General features: G+C 31.5%; 1 protein-coding gene across 3 annotated transcripts; it reads right to left on the bottom strand.

Moving 5' to 3' along the window:
- Window positions 1-2,642: 2,642 nt before the first annotated feature.
- On the bottom strand, window positions 2,643-15,848 carry LOC140452060 (ras-like GTP-binding protein Rho1). Of its 3 annotated transcripts, none has more exons than XM_072546100.1 (2): window positions 15,318-15,845; window positions 2,643-4,474 (listed from the first exon to the last, which is right to left on the bottom strand). In XM_072546100.1, exons 1-2 carry the CDS (start codon window positions 15,613-15,615, stop codon window positions 4,239-4,241), a joined length of 534 nt encoding a protein of 177 aa, XP_072402201.1. In that variant the 5' UTR covers window positions 15,616-15,845; the 3' UTR covers window positions 2,643-4,238. The 3 variants fall into 3 exon arrangements, with proteins under 3 accessions (XP_072402201.1, XP_072402200.1, XP_072402199.1); XM_072546099.1 differs by lacking the exon at window positions 15,318-15,845 and adding an exon at window positions 10,041-10,638; XM_072546098.1 differs by lacking the exon at window positions 2,643-4,474 and adding an exon at window positions 13,624-14,250 and having other exon boundaries at window positions 15,318-15,848.
- Between the last annotated feature and the right edge of the window lie 476 nt (window positions 15,849-16,324).

The raw sequence follows: 16,324 nt of genomic DNA, 5'->3' as shown, positions 1-16,324 counted from the left end.
ATACGCTGACATCAAAAAGAGTGGAAGGCAGGACATCATCACATATTTATAGACTACAATCCAACCTACGACTCAGCAAGGAAAGAGCTAGAGGTACCAAATCAGTGCAAGACCTCGTATTTGCAATTTTGACAGAATTCCTTTTATCTTGTTACTTAGAACAGTGCTTTCCTGCGCATATATGCACAAAACCTTGTATGTATAAGTTATTTTGATCTTATTTTTTTGACAATATGCAATACCTCGTATTTTAGTTGAGTAGTTTATTTGCCGTACAAAACCGCGTATAAGGCGACCACTTGCAAATACGAAGTTTTATTCGTTAGAAATGTCATAAAACGCCGTGGATTTTTTCCTTCTTCTTTTTTTGGTAATTTTTTCGTGATTTTTTGAGTTTTATAATCTTTCGAAAGTAAAAACTGGTAAATGCTGAAAGACCGAATATTATTCAAGGTAAGTTTTGTAATTAGTTTATTTTTACAAAAAAAACTGTATAAAGTTGGGTTATGCTTAAACTTGTTTTGTATTTTATTGCATGTATTCATGTGAGACGAAACTTATTTTATATAATAATACTATTCAGAATGTATTTAAATCAAAAGTGCAACCCAGTCACTTTTTAAGGTCCATTCGCTTAGCTCGGGCATGTTGTGACAGATGCATAGTCGGAAACCTACAACACAAAAATTCCTACTTCTCAGTATTAATAGCTCAAATATACTACTATTGCAGACTTTTTTCTTTGAAAAAATAAGAATTATTCTAAATAGTGAAAGTGTATACTAAACCCATAAAATTTTCCCTGTATATTTAAAATATAATATTTGAGGTATTACAATTTAACATATTGTAGTAAATAGTTGTATTATTCACGTTGTTTATTTTATTTATTATAGTTTTATTAATTTTGTTTACTTTTTTGTTGGTTCTATTTAGTTAATTAGTTCTATTTTGAATTATATCATTATGAATAATCAAAGTTTTCCATTTGTTCCATCGGCTAATGCGTTGGTAAGTTTTTCTTAAATAAATATGATAGCATGTTCTTTAAAAGCTAATATTTTAGATAAGTAAGATTGATGTTAAATTACAAGGTAATTAAACTGCCCAAAGGTTTATTCAAAATGTCTAACATGATTTTTTAAATTATTTGCTGAATGAAAACCCTGTTGAGATAAGTTGATCACTAAAATGTATTTATCTCATAAAAAGTAATGAAAACATGTTTGGATGTTTCGAAAGAAAAGTACTTAAGGCAAATCTATCGAGTGTGGAGAAGACGACACAACTTCGAACTTTATATAATATACCAGGAACCAAATATCGTAAAACATATTAAGATAGGACGTCTGAGGTAGATAGGGCATGTAAGGCGGATAGAACCAGCTAGAAAAACGCTCCTTGATAGACCCATTGGTCAGAGAAGAAGAGGAAGATCAAGGAAGAATAAAGTTCCTTGATAACATCGATGAAGACATGAGAAATATGGGAATCCGTGCATGACGGAGGAAGGCGATTGATAGACACGACTGGAGAGACATTCTTGAGACTACGACTCACACAGGGTTGTAAATCCAGTATGATGATGGACATTAAAAGGAGAGTCTGGGTATATACTTTCAATGTAGAACAACGCTGGTGTCTCCACTTCGATTTGAGTATGTATATTACGAACAACACAAGAAATATGAACATTTTTACCAAAAAATTATTAAAGCGTTCGCCTCAATATATGCAACACACAAAACATTGTTCGTCCCGGTGTTATTCCTCAAGTGCAGAAATCAACAAAAACAGGTACAGATACAGATTCCGCTACTAATGTGTTATATAAATTTGATATCTAAACGTAAGAAATAAAAATTGTATCATTGTAAAACGCTACAGAATGTAGTGTCTACAATTATTGTTCTTAAACCCGTATTCGTAGTAACCGAGAGTTTTTGAAATGTCTTCCATTTGTTTAGAAGCGGTATATTAAAATATATCGTACAAAACATACACTGAGAAACTGTATCTCTTAAATTAATAAAATTTATAACAAATGTACTTTTTATTGGTGTATGTTCTTTTTCGTTTTTGTAACTACTTGAGGGTTAGTGTGATAAATACTGGAAAATCCATCTAGAAGTGTCACATGTAAATTTTCTGTTAAAATTATGCTGTAGCTATACTATACCCTCAAAAAAGTATTTATGTAGAAGTTAGAGTAATGAAAATTATAGGTTTAAACTGGAAATTAAATGTTACAGATATTTGAGGTTACAAAATAAATGATTTGGTTAAAGATTTTTGCATAGAAAATAAAAGTAATGGGAATCAATTTTGGCGTTGTTACTAACTTATTTAAATAAAAAATATAGCAGACAACTCCTGAACTATAACATACCGAAAAAAAAAAAATTAGCTATTTTAGTGCTATTTATAGAGGAGAAAACAAAATTTTGTACGACTTAAAACGGAAGGAAAGTTTGAAGAAAAAAGCGGCCCAGGAAGAACAAAATACTCAATGTTAACGAATATAGAAGCCTGGAAAGACATGTAGTCACTTATTCCTTATTAAGTGTAACAGAAAACAGACAGCACTTTGCATAAATTATCTTCAGGAGTAAACGGTTTTTGATGTGGACAAAAACGAATCATTTTGTTAACTAACAGTAATTTTATTGAGTAGGTTAAATAGTACCATTTACAGTAAGGTCTCTTTTTATGCGGATTATTTTTATGCGATTTTAAAGTTGTGTGGTTTGTATTTCATCCAAAAATGTCTATTAACTATTCTAATTAAATATTAACTATTCACATCTAGGTGTCAGTAAAGTGAGCCTTTGCAATTCGGGGATTCCCTGGTTAAATGATGTTACTATTACATCATTGCAAGTTTCGCATTTATGCATTGAAAGGTAAAAAAGGTTAAAAGGTAAAAACCTGTTTTCGGATAATGTATAATAAGCAGAACGATTTTCGGATTGAAAGATTTCAAGTGCGTGTCGTAAAGTTTTATTTTTAATTAGAAGAGGTTTTTGCTATCTCAATATCGTAAGTCTAATTTTTTTTATTTCTTTTTTTAAGATTGTATTTGGCCCAATGGAGAAAAAAACATCAAAGACAATCAATTTCGTTGGAAACGAAAACTGCAATTTTAGACCGCTTAGGAAAAGGAGAAGGATCTACGGCAATTGGAAAACATTTTAATTTAGGCAAATCAACTGTAAGAGCAATTAAGAAGAATGAAGTTGCAATAAGAAAATCATCATTAAGCGCCAAATTTTCATCTTACTCAAGGGATGTATTATTAGAAAGAACAGGAAGAGTCATCGCAATTTGGATTGAGGAACTAATTCAAAGAAGAATTCCTGTATGTGGTTATTTAGTCCAGGAAAAAGCTCTTCAGTTTTATGAATTAATGAAACAGTTAGAGCCATTAACTTCCATTTCCCAAGCTGGTAAAAAATTTTCAGCTAGCAAAGGATACAGCAGGCAAAGCAGCACCAAAATTATTTCCACAGGAGCTAGCGAAAATTATTGAAGATGGGGACTATTGTGCCAATCAAGTATTTAACGCTGATGAAACAAGACTGTATTGGAAAAAAATGCCTAATTGTACTTACATTACAAAGGATGAGAAAACTGCAAGTGGACATAAAACAAGTAAACGTCGAGTAACATTATTACATACTTTGTAGCAATACATCAGGAGATAGGATGTTGCAATCGCTCTTAATAAATAAATCTCTTAGACCACGTACTTTAAAAGGCGAAGATTTACTTTACAAGTAAAACAAGAAAACGCAGTTGATATTAGAAAATTGATAGAAAAACATTATGATTTAAACTGGAAGAATATTGAAGAATTAAGCTATTTTAAACAAGTTTTAGAACGAGACAACTTGGGAAAACATCCACCTGCAGAAGAAGTTCATAAATAATTAGGTAGTTTACTTTCAACAACAATACTAGTAAAATAAACAGGTTCCCCTGTTTTCCTGTTTATCGACACGATATAAATAAATATAAATAGTCACAAAAACTAAAATAAAAAAAAATAGTTTTAGAAGGCTACGGGCTATCCCTACTTTTTCAAGGCAAGTAATGTCTTTTTTATGCAATTTTTGTATATGCGCTTTTCTGTGGAACGTATCCACCGCATCAAACGAGACCTTACTGTACTTAAAATAATTATCTTATGTCATGACATTGCGTCAAAAATTTGAGACCTTTGTTTCTATAATAACTACCTATAGAAATTTACAATGTTTCATTTTACTCTTAGTTTTGGTTTCGAGTGCTATACGAGCTGCTTCTTCAAAAATTGGTTTAATTCCAAAAAGATGTTTGGCTGAGCATTCCATATATTTAATAGCCTTAATCTTTTTAGCCATTCTTTCTCCTTCTTCTTGGCTAACTGGGTGCAGGTTTTTGTCGCCTAAAGTTTTGATTGCTTCGGGATCAGTTCTTAGGTCCAATTTATTTGCTAAAAAAATTAGAAAATTGTATTATAGGTAAATCTAAATATTATAAAATATGTTTTAAAAAACAAATGGTAGTGAATTTGAACCTGTTTAGATGTTTTGTGCGAACACTTTTACATATACGTTTTGTTATTAAGATGAAATAGTGGCTTAGTATTAATTTAAGTTTATTGTGGTATTGTACCTGATTATAAGTTCGGCCGTAGATTTTTGTATTATCTCCATGAAGAAGTATGACACCAGAAGAAGTAGCACAAGCTGTTGCTTTACAGGATGATGGACGGAATTTCTCAGAAGTGCAGTGTTCGATGCAATACAAAGATTTCGGGAAACAGAACAATACACCAGGAGGTCAGGTCAAGGTTGACGAAGAACCACAAGTCAAGTTGAAGATCGCTTTCTTAGGTTACAAGCGTACGCGATCGTACATTATCAGCACCAGTACTTGTTCAACGATTAAATGATGTCCGTAGACATAGACATAGAACGTATAATGCTCACATTCTCAGTGTTTTTCATTTCTGATGTTAATTTCTTCATTTCTTGATTGATACAAGTTGAAGTCTCAGTACGGATTTCATTTATCTTGAATAACTGAGTATTCACCTTAGAACTTTTGGATTTTATTATCTTTTTAGACTCAGTTTCATTTTTGAGATAAGGAGGTTATGGTCTGAGGGGACATCTGCTCCAGGAAAAGTCTTAACGCTCTTACAATGGAATTTCTAAATCTTAGATTGGTTAGAATAAAGTCGATCTGATTTCTAATGTAATTTTGTTCATTATCCTGTGGTGACCTCCAGGTATACAGTCTACGGGGTGGTAATCGAAACAATGTGTTCATAATCGCCAGGATTTCTTCTTGACAAAATTGAGCCAATCTGTCACCTCTAGCATTCCTTATTCCTAAACCATAATCACCTATTATATTGTCGATTCGGCCTTTTCCTATCTTTGCATTTAAATCACCCATTATTATAGTCATTTCTTCCTTTCTTGTGTATATAAGTTATTTGAGTTGTTCATAAAAATGTTCTATTTCAGCTTCTGATTTATTTGCAGTTAGAGTATACACGTGTACTACATTAATGTTACCTGTAACCAGGCCAGCGCATTTCGCTTATGCCTAATATTTCTAGGTTCAGTCTGTTCATTTCCTGAATCGTGTTGTGCGTCTTTCCTTGTTCGAACAAACTCCTCACATTCCATGTCCCGAAATTTAAAAAGGATTTGCAGGAATAACACGGGATTACTTGGATGAAGTTGGGATTCGTTTATTACCATGGCCTCCAAGGAGTACAGACTTAAATACAATGGAATATCCTGGGACGACGTATTTGACGTAACCATGGTGAGTTTGAAACCATGAATGATTTGGAGCAAACAGTTCGTAATGAATGGGAGCAAATCCGTCAAGCAGACCTGCCTGATCGAATGAGAGCCGTAATTAGGGGTCGTGGACGTAATACACTCTACTAAATATCGTTTTTCATAAAAAATGTTTATATTTAAAAAAAATTGTTTTTTTGTAGATTTTTAAATTTTTTGAATTTTTTATTGTTTTTTCTGTGTAACATTCTTGAGTTGTAATAAATTTGATGTTTAAATTTTATTTATTATTAAATTCTCAATTGGGAACATCTTAAACTTTTTTAAACGCCAGTTTTTAGGAAAAATCTGAGTGAAAAATATATACACCACCTAAAAATTGAGTTTGAGCCCTTTTACAGTATATTTGAAGAGCTATATCTCTGGGCCCGGCGGGTTGGTTATTAGGTAGAAGCTCACAACTTACCTAACAATGCTCAAACCAGTATGAAACTATGGTCTAGCAATATGGGGCTGTACTAGTGCAAGTAACTATGCTTCTCTTTAAAGAGTCCACATCCGAATACTAAAGAACATTGAACATAGTCAACGCTTCGTGGTATATCCGCAAAGAAGGCCTACATATGGAACTCCGTATAGTAACAATTAAAGAAGATTGCCCAGGGTCAAGAAAAAGTTCCATATCTTGGTTAAAACATTAAGATCGAAACATTTACCAAAGCTTAAAATGTTCTTTTTGAGTTCTTTTATACTTCCATTAGCCAGATTCTCAAAGTTTATAGCTTTAATTTTGTTTAAATCTCTTATGAACAAACTAATTAAGGCCTACATATGGAACTCCGTATAGTAACAATTAAAGAAGATTGCCCAGGGCCAAGAAAAAGTTCCATATCTTGGTTAAAAAATTAAGATCGAAACATTTACCAAAGCTTAAAATGTTCTTTTTGAGTTCTTTTATACTTCCATTAGCCAGATTCTCAAAGTTTATAGCTTAATTTTGTTTAAATCTCTTATGAACAAATTAATTCGAAACTTTTTAGTGAAAGTTTTAATTTTAAATTTTTACTTTTAAACTTTTTTATTAATAAAGATAAAGTAAGTTTGCAAAGTTTTTTTTTAAAGCTGAAACAATTATCTTTAAAAAGAGGGTGTTTTGAATGTTAAAACGTACGTATTAAATCTGAGTTAGACTTTTGCATAAATTTGCACAAATTTTGAATGAAAATCTAAACTTTATATTGAAACTTATATGTAGCTATAAAATTTATATAATTTTTCGAAACGACGGTACTTTCGAAAGATCGACAAAGGAAAGTGGAGAGGATATCTGTTTCAGCTCCGTTTTTTTTCGGCATCGGAACTTCAAATTGCAACACGTAGGAAAAATTTACATTATCTCGGCTTCCTTTGCAGCTGCAAGCTTCTTTTTTTTATTCTGGGGTAGCTCGTCGAAATATGAATAAATACATAGTTTTCACTGGCCGGAAAATATGGGAAAACTCGGAAAAATTGAGTCCATTTGAAATTCACCCTAAATACTTATTTTTTTTAATTTGCTCGAATAGTCTGTCGCAGTATTAATAATGATGACATAATTTTCACTCCCCATAAATCTCGGAAAATCCCGGAAAATCAACATATGTTTTTTCATTTTATATCAATAATGTAATAATACTTATATATTTTATAAATTAAATTTCAGGTAATTCATTATATTACACATAGGTACACATTATATTCCTTGTATTAATTATAATTGTTTGTATTTTTATAATTAACAATATTGATTTTTATTCTATTTTTCTTACAAATATGATATACAATATTAATCTAATCTGCCTTACTGCTTTGATAAAATAAATCGATTTTTTCATCACTTTCCTTATTAAATTTTGCAATGTTTATTGAACTTTACTTTTTTTATTTTCTTTACATACATTGGCTTAAAAGTTAAAATTTGGTTCATTTATTCGACTTCACTGTCAGGTCTGAACCTTTTTGTTGCAGGTTGTTTGTCTTCACTTATTAAGTCAGTATTTCCATACATTAACATATTAATGGGCGATCTTAATGCCAAGGTGGGTCAACGTAAGGTAGGAGAACAAGTAGGAAAATATGGGCTTGGAAATAGAAATGACAGAGGAGATCGATTGATTCAATTTTGCCAAAGTGAAGACTTCGTAATAACAAATACCTTTTTCAAATTACCTCCTCGACAGTTATATACATGGACATCTCCACAACATACCAAAGAAAAAATAGTGAGAAATCAAATAGACTACATTATGATAGCAAGGAGGTATCATAATGCTGTTAAATGTACTAAGACGTACCCAGGAGCTGATATAGGCTCAGATCATAACCCAGTAGTTACTGTGATAGAGGCGAGACCAAAAAAGATTACAAGACCACACAGAAAGGCACTAGATTTAAATAAACTTAGAAACAAAAATATACGACAAGAAACAGGAGAAGAAATAAATGAAAACCTCCGTTCAGTGCAGCAACAAATTAACGATCCAAACAGCGTTAACCAAAAATTAAAGTACATAAATACAGCTATACAAACAGCAGGAAAGAAACATCTTACAAAAACAACAACAAAGAATAAGGGATGGATGACACAAGATATACTAGACTTGATGGAACAAAGAAGAAAGATGAAGAATTACCCAGACAAATACAAAGAAATTAATAAACACATAAAAAAGAGAATAAAAGAAGCCAAAGAGGTAGAGAATAGTTGTAGATCTAGAGAATAAAATAAAAAGATGGACAGAATACCTGAATAAGAAACGCTAAAAATGGAAAAGCAAATGGACCTGATGAAATTCCTACAGAACTGTTGAAGCTTTTGAATGATAAATCCGTAACCATAATATTAAATTTTGCAGCGAGGAGCTAAAACAGTTTCCCCTCCACTTTCCTATGTCGATCTTTCGAAAGTAACTTCGTTTCGAAAGGTTTTAAGTTTCGAAAAATTGGATGAATTTTATAGCTATAACATTCAATATAAAGTTTAGATTTTCATTCAAAATTTGTGCAAATTTTACTTCTTAATGTTTATAAACAGTGGAGATATAATTAACAAAAAAATTGTCGCTAACTTCGTTTCTATTGTTCATAGAAGGTTTATTTTTTTTGTTAAATGTGAGTTTTTTTACCAGCTATCTAATGGTTGTACGTACAAGTCTGTATCTTAAAAAATATAGAAGTTATTACAATTGTTTATAAGTAAAAAACATACCACTTTTTCAAACGTTTATTTTGTTAATAATTTCGATGAAAACTCAATATTCATTTAATTTCTGAGATAGTATAAGTCCTAAAGAATCCTATGAAATTTGTTAAATGTGTCTAGCATCATTCATAGGGCAAGTTCAATGGTTTAAATAATTAGTCCCAGGGATAAACAAATTGAATAACTTTTAAACTATTTGACTGATCGGGGGGAAATTTCGCACAAATTTAAAGGACGGTAATTCCTCAATGTTGAAATGTATTAATAACATTTTGTTTTGTTAATAAAAAAATTAATTAAATTTATAAATTAGTGCAAAAAAACTGCTTTTTTGCAAATATCTCCGCAAATTATTTATCAATTTTAATTGAAAAAACGGGAAAATAAAGATATTCTTGATATAAAAAAATGGTATGAATATTGTTTATTTAAATTATAAGGGAAAAAACTTATAGATAAAAAATCAAATTCTGACCATAAATTATTGTTTAAAAAAAACGCAAGGTAAAAATAGGAGTATCTTTTTATCTATTTGTCATCTAGTAACCCCCACCTATGCCTTAAAAGCTTCAGATATCTGCGAAACATTTTGCCGTGAAATCGATGATTTTTGTATAACCAGACTGGGCTAAAGCGACCACAGTAAAGTTTCCAGCAATAAATATTTAGATTATATGTTGACCCATTGGGAATACTTGGGACCGTAAAGTTGCAGATTAGGTTAAATATAAAATTCTGGTTAATCATAGGATTAGGTATAGTGTTCCTCTAATAAATAAAAAATCTAAGCCGGACAGAAGTGGAGTTTACAGAAGAAATTGAGCGTTATAATATCCAAATCGTAGAAATCAGTGAAACCAAAAAAGAAGGATGAGGACAACAAGATAGACACACATTATATTATTCTGGTAGAAAAGCACCGCACAGAGCAAAGGAAAGAGTGGGAATAATATCAAGTGAAGAATTAAATAACAAAGTAATCAAATTGAAATACTCACCTACAAGAATGTATGGGACGTAAGGTAAAAAGTGTTTAACTTCAGGATACCACTTTTCCTTAACGTTGGATAAGGAATCTGGAAAGTCTACGGCGAAACAAATGAGCACTACACTTGTCCTCGAATAGGATAACGGCCTAAGCCTATCATAGTCTTCTTCTCCCGCTGTGTCCCACAAAGCTAAAGTAACTGTTTGATCGTCCACTTCGATATCTTTCGAATATGCGTCAAATACCGTGGGCACATGACGTTCGGGAAAGGCATTCAAACTAAAAGTCGTCAAAAGAGATGTTTTTCCACACGCACCATCACCTACTGTCACAATTTTTTTTATTTTACTCATTTTTATATCGAATCAAAATCGACATTTACATGCAAATATTACAAACTATTTTACATAGGTACATACACCTTCTTTTCAACAACTTCTGATTATCTGTTATCTTATCTTTTTTCTTATAATATCAAAAGGTGTAGGTACTATTGTTTACTTACGAATATAAGTTAACCTTGTTCGGTTAGTTTTTGTTGGAATCTTTATGTACAGGCTGGCTTACACGATTTATTTAATTTCTGAATTAAAAAAAATGTTTTCATATAAGAATATTTGGTTTTTATTTTAATATGCGTACTTTAAAAAAGTCTTTATTTATACTCAAAAAAAAGCAAACGCTTAACAGACCAATCAAGTGAGTAAAAAATAAGGCTTTTTCGTCACAACTGTGTATACGAATTTGACAGTTTAAATGTGGAGTATTAGATACTACAAAAAGACTCTCATCTAGGGATTGATCAATTTTTTAGTGGAACTATTTTTAAATAAACAATCAAAATGTTTATTTATTTGGAGATTTGACGTCAATAGACAACTTTTTCAGAAAAAAAAGATACACAAAATAAGATATGCTAAATTAAAATCAAGATTGAGAAGAATGACAGAAAGAATGGAATGAATTGAAGTAAAGAAATCAATAACCGAAATGTTCGAAAAAGAGCAGAACACTTAATTACACATTTACCGGGAGTCAAAAATCACGCAAAGCATGTCAAGACACCAATTGTGTGCTTTCTGTTATTTATTGATGGACAAATGATTGCAGACTTAGTTAAGCATACTAACCAACGAATTGCAGAAAAATCTGAAAGTTGGAAGAACTCTCCACATTATGGGAATACATCTGTGATAGAAATCAAGGGGCTCCTTTACCTGTCTGGTGCATTCAGAAATAACCATCGTCATTTATATGAATTGTGGAACACTGACGGAATAGGAATGGACGTTTTCCGTTACACAATGAGCCAACGTCGATTCGAATTTTTAATTTCATGTCCAAGATTCGATAAGAAACAAATCCGTGAAGAAAGAGTCAAGTTAGATAAACTAGCTCATATCAGAGCTTTCTTCGACAGGTTTGTGGAAAATTGCAAATCTGCGTATTCTTCCTCTGAATTTTTGACAAATGACGAGAAGCTTTAATCGTTCAGAGGAAAATGTGCTTTCAGGCAATTATGTCAGATAAACCATCGAAATATGGAATCAAAGTACATGCATTAGTTGACGCACGTACGAACTACCTACTCAATATGGAGGTGTATGTGGGACAACAGTCTGAAGGTCCATTCCGAGTTAGCAATTGCCGAAAGACATTGCATAAAGATTGGTTGTTCCCGTGTCTGGGACCAAACGCAATATAACGTTTGATAACTGGTACACTAGTCATGATCTCTTGGTGAAGTTGTGTGAGGCTCATAATTTAACTGCAATAGGTACTATCAGGAAAAATAAGCCTGATTTGCCCATAGAATTCCTGCAAGGGAAAGGAAAAGAAGTTTTTTCCAGTACATTTGGATTTCAGAACGGATACACTATTCTTTCGTATGTACCACAGAAAGTAAAAACTGTTTTATATCTTCTCTCCAGCATCATACAACAGTAACAGATACTCATAATGAGCTGCCTGAAATTATTTCCTTTTATAATTCAACCAAAGGCGGAGTTGACGTAGTAGACGAGCTATCTGCAGCGTATAATGTAGCATGAAACAGTCGTCACTGGCCTTTGACAATTTTTTTCTCTCTAATGAACACTGCAGGAATCAATAGCCAGATCATTCTCAGACAAAACAACGACATAAATTGCTAGAAGGCTTTTCCTGAAGAAAATGGGTTTCCAATTGATCGAAGACCATCAAAGAGAAAGAATGAGTAACCCTAGATTATCTAGAGTTGAGAAGCAGTATCCGAAAGATTTTAGGTGAAAATTCCGAACCGCCTGCAAAGAACAGGAAACCTAATCAGCAAGGACGATGTTCAAAATTTCCCAGAAATAGAGACAGGAAAACTAAATACGTGTGTAAGGTATATGAAATTTTTTTGTGTTTAGAACACTGTGTGACGTACTGCGAAAATTGCTCCAACTTTAAGAACTGATAACTCAATAATTAATCTGTAGAATTTGATTCTGTTTTTTTCTTTGATAAACTAAATACAAACAAACGATCTTTACCACGAGGCCGAAATACGTGCTCGTATAGAATATGCTAGGTCCGCATTTCAACGAATGAAAAAATTCCTAATAAACTCTACGTTATCGTTGGATATCCGATACCAATTTGTAAAAATGTTTATTTACTCCATATTGCTATACGGAGTGGAAACATGGACTCTTGGAATTACAAGTATGAGGCGTATTTTTATACTTTGAGATGAGGGTTTTTCGAAGGATGCTGAAGATTATCTGGGCACAGAACTTACAATAGAAAAGATGTGTCAACCATCACTCTTTGGACCGATAACTGCTATGGACAAAATAAAAATATTATAATGTGCTATTTTTGGATACTGCATATGTACCTCAAATAAAGACCATCATTCAAAAATTTTTACTGAAAGGGCACACACATATGGAAGCAGACTTTGCTCATACACAATTTGGTCATTTTAACACCAAAGGACTGTGCGCAATATGGAACTTGCAGATTTCAAAAACTTCAACACGCTGTTCGATAAGAAACTGTCACCTAATCCTCCTTTTGTAAGTAGAAAAAAGAATGTTAACAAAGAGCGTGTTCTACTATCAACATGTGTTTTCCTACGTCCAACAAGAACATATTGGAAAGCTCTTTTATCAGACAGATTTCAATAATCGAAATATGTGTGAGGTGGACTTGATGAGGTATCAAAGACAGCAAGTAACGTTTCCAGCCCAATGACTTAATTGCACTATTGCCTTTTGTTCCGTCAATTTGTCATGCGTTTTATCAAAATTTAACATTTAGCAGCCACAAACGATTACCCCCAAGAAGATGAAATGACGCCCCTTTAACAATTTTGAGACTTGTCTATAATTTTACTTAATTATTATAAAATTATAATATTTGTCTCTAATAAAGTAATAGTATAGGCTGCTTAATGTGTTTGTCTTGTTTATTTCGTAGATACCTTAACATGCAATGTCACATTATTTAAAAAAGTTGTTAGAGGTAAACACTATGTCCAACTACACATTTTAAAAAAAATTTATATATTGAACGGTAAACTTTAGGTATATAACACTTTATGGAAGGAAAAACAATTATACACACCACAATAATAATATATTAATCTTGGTTACATATAAGAAACATTTGAGTATTTACTGTAATATATTTTAAACTTAAAAGTAACAAAAATAAATATGTAATTTATTCAGATAGTAACAGCTACATAGAAACAAATTTTAATTTGAACAAAGCGATAAACATAAATTACATTTTATCAGAAATAGTACAGTATGAAGACAGAAAAAGGAGATATCCATTATACATATTTAAATAATCCTTGTGGGAAACAAATTTCACATTTTATCCTTTTCCTCCAGTGTGCAGTAGCATATGCCTATAAAAATTACTACTTCGAGAAAACTGTTTACTACAAATTTCACATTCAAATGCATTTTCCTCAATGTGAGCGTTTAAGTGTTTTTTCAAATTAAATTCATTAGAAAAGTTCTTCTGACAAGTCTCACATTTGTAAGGTTTTCCGCCAGTGTGTGTTCTAAAATGGGCTTTTAAATTTTCTGCATGTCTAAATTGCCTTGAACAAATTTCACATTCGTAAATTATATGTAACTTGTTGCTTAGATAAAATTGCCTAATGCAAAGTTCACATTCAAAAGGTTGTGCACACGTGTACACTTTCAAACGGTCTTTTAAAACATGATGTGGATCACCTAAAATAAAAACAGAACTATATAAATTTTTATACAGTACGATAAGTTTTTGATTAGATATTGCACACTACATAAAGTGCTAAAATCGGCAACATTGTCTCTTACAAGGTAATTGTAATCCCCTCCGAAACCTAGACAGAAAACGAGAAAACCACTTAGTAACACATAACAACACATGGGATATACATCTCCGTCCGTCGATTTTTGTTTTCATTACATGTATCCGGTTCATTTCTTATAACATAAACTCGATAAACTTTATTACATTATTGATAAATAACTCACCTCTGCATGTTAGAAACATAAACAAAAGGGCTAACATATTTTAGATTATTTTATTTTCTTTAATGTATGTGTATGCACAGAGAAAAACATGGCAGTAGACAAAGAATCTTTTTATAAAAATTTTCAAATTTTTATCTTACATTCATTTAATTAACTTCATCATCTATATCAAATATATATTTAAAATCCACAAGGAAACTAAGTTCCTGTAGCTGGCTGTATACTATGTATCACAAATTTTTTTTATTTATAATCCTTTACAAAAGGTATATAATTAAAATACCCAATCAGGCTATATCACAAAGTGTTTTCGGAATCTGCATTCCATCATCAGTGTGTCTAGGTGTACATGTTTTGAGCCACTAAATATTTGGGTAAAAACCCATTAAATGTTATTAGTTTAACTTTAGGTTACATTATTCGATCTTATATATGTTAAGATGTTAAAGTTACCAGTGGAATTGATAACATGTCAACGTAAACCTCTACATAAGGTTGCTGGTCCTGAGACAAAGTGTCTACAAGGACTTTGTCTCAGGTAGTACCTTGATAGCAAAGGTATTTTAATTATATACCTTTTATAAAGGATTTTAAATAAAAAAAATTTTAAATATAGATTTGTCTGAATAAGATTTATGTTAATTTAAGGAAATATTGAGAATTGTGTAACACCAGAGGTACAAATTTTGGACAGCAAATAATGAATCACATCTCTTAGTACCAAATTCCATTAGGTCTATTTGATTATGCAGTATTCCTATATATTATATGTAAAAACTTACCTGTACTGGTAAATTCACCAAGTTTTTTCTTTATTTTAAGCTTTACATCTTGAATATTAATAATACAGGATGCTTTGCGCGTTTCTTCTTTTACAATAGGGGTTTCCAGTTTAATATATTGTGAAGATGACTCGGCTAATAGATGCCCCTCGTCTACAATATTGCTTTTAAAGTTGCAATCCACTATTTCTGATTTAATTTGTAGATTCTCATTTTCCTTAAAGGAATCAATTTCATCTATCCTAAATTTTAATACTTGTTGATTTCTAAAATCTTTAAAATCCTCATTGTATTCCATCTTAAATTTATTTTATAATTACCATTAAATTAATTAATCAGCGAACACTTTTTTGGATATTTGCATCATTTAATTTACTCTATAGCTATGTACCCAAGATATTATAGACATATACACACATATTATGTACTTGTCTACTTGTACTCTGCTGATTTACTACTCTTTTGGATTTGGAATATTTGGATTTGGATAAACAAAATAAAAATATGACAAAAATAACATATTTGACAGTATGGGAATTTGCATAAAATTCAGAATTCATCAAATCCGTTGTATAGGCAACTAACTATACACATATACTTTTATATCAAAATGGGCTTTCTACAACCCCATTAGTAGCATCAGAATAAAGATAATACAGCATTTTCACGTTAATTACTTCATCTTATCTAAATGGTATTAATTTCGTTACCTTCTTCCATCGACCTAGTATTCTTATTACTTCTAATGAAATAATTTTACAGGGAATGAAAAAGAGCATGCAAATAAAGAAAACAATAAAAATTTGAAAGTTACAATATTTCGGTTATGTAATAATACATCCAGGAAGGTGGCCACCTTCTACATCTCATAATACAGAGCAAGATCTGGTCTTGTTAATATCTAGGTCTTGTAAGTGTGCAAGAGATTTTGGATATATTGAAAGCGATAAGAGAATCTTGAATAACAACCAGAGGAACTATTATTAATCGCAACGTACAATTACTAG

The sequence above is a fragment of the Diabrotica undecimpunctata genome, chromosome 10, assembly GCF_040954645.1.
Source record: "Diabrotica undecimpunctata isolate CICGRU chromosome 10, icDiaUnde3, whole genome shotgun sequence".
Taxonomy (NCBI): Eukaryota; Metazoa; Arthropoda; class Insecta; order Coleoptera; family Chrysomelidae; genus Diabrotica; species Diabrotica undecimpunctata.
The sequence above is the reverse complement of the archived record's forward strand: the minus strand, read 5'-3'. Positions and strand labels throughout refer to the sequence as shown.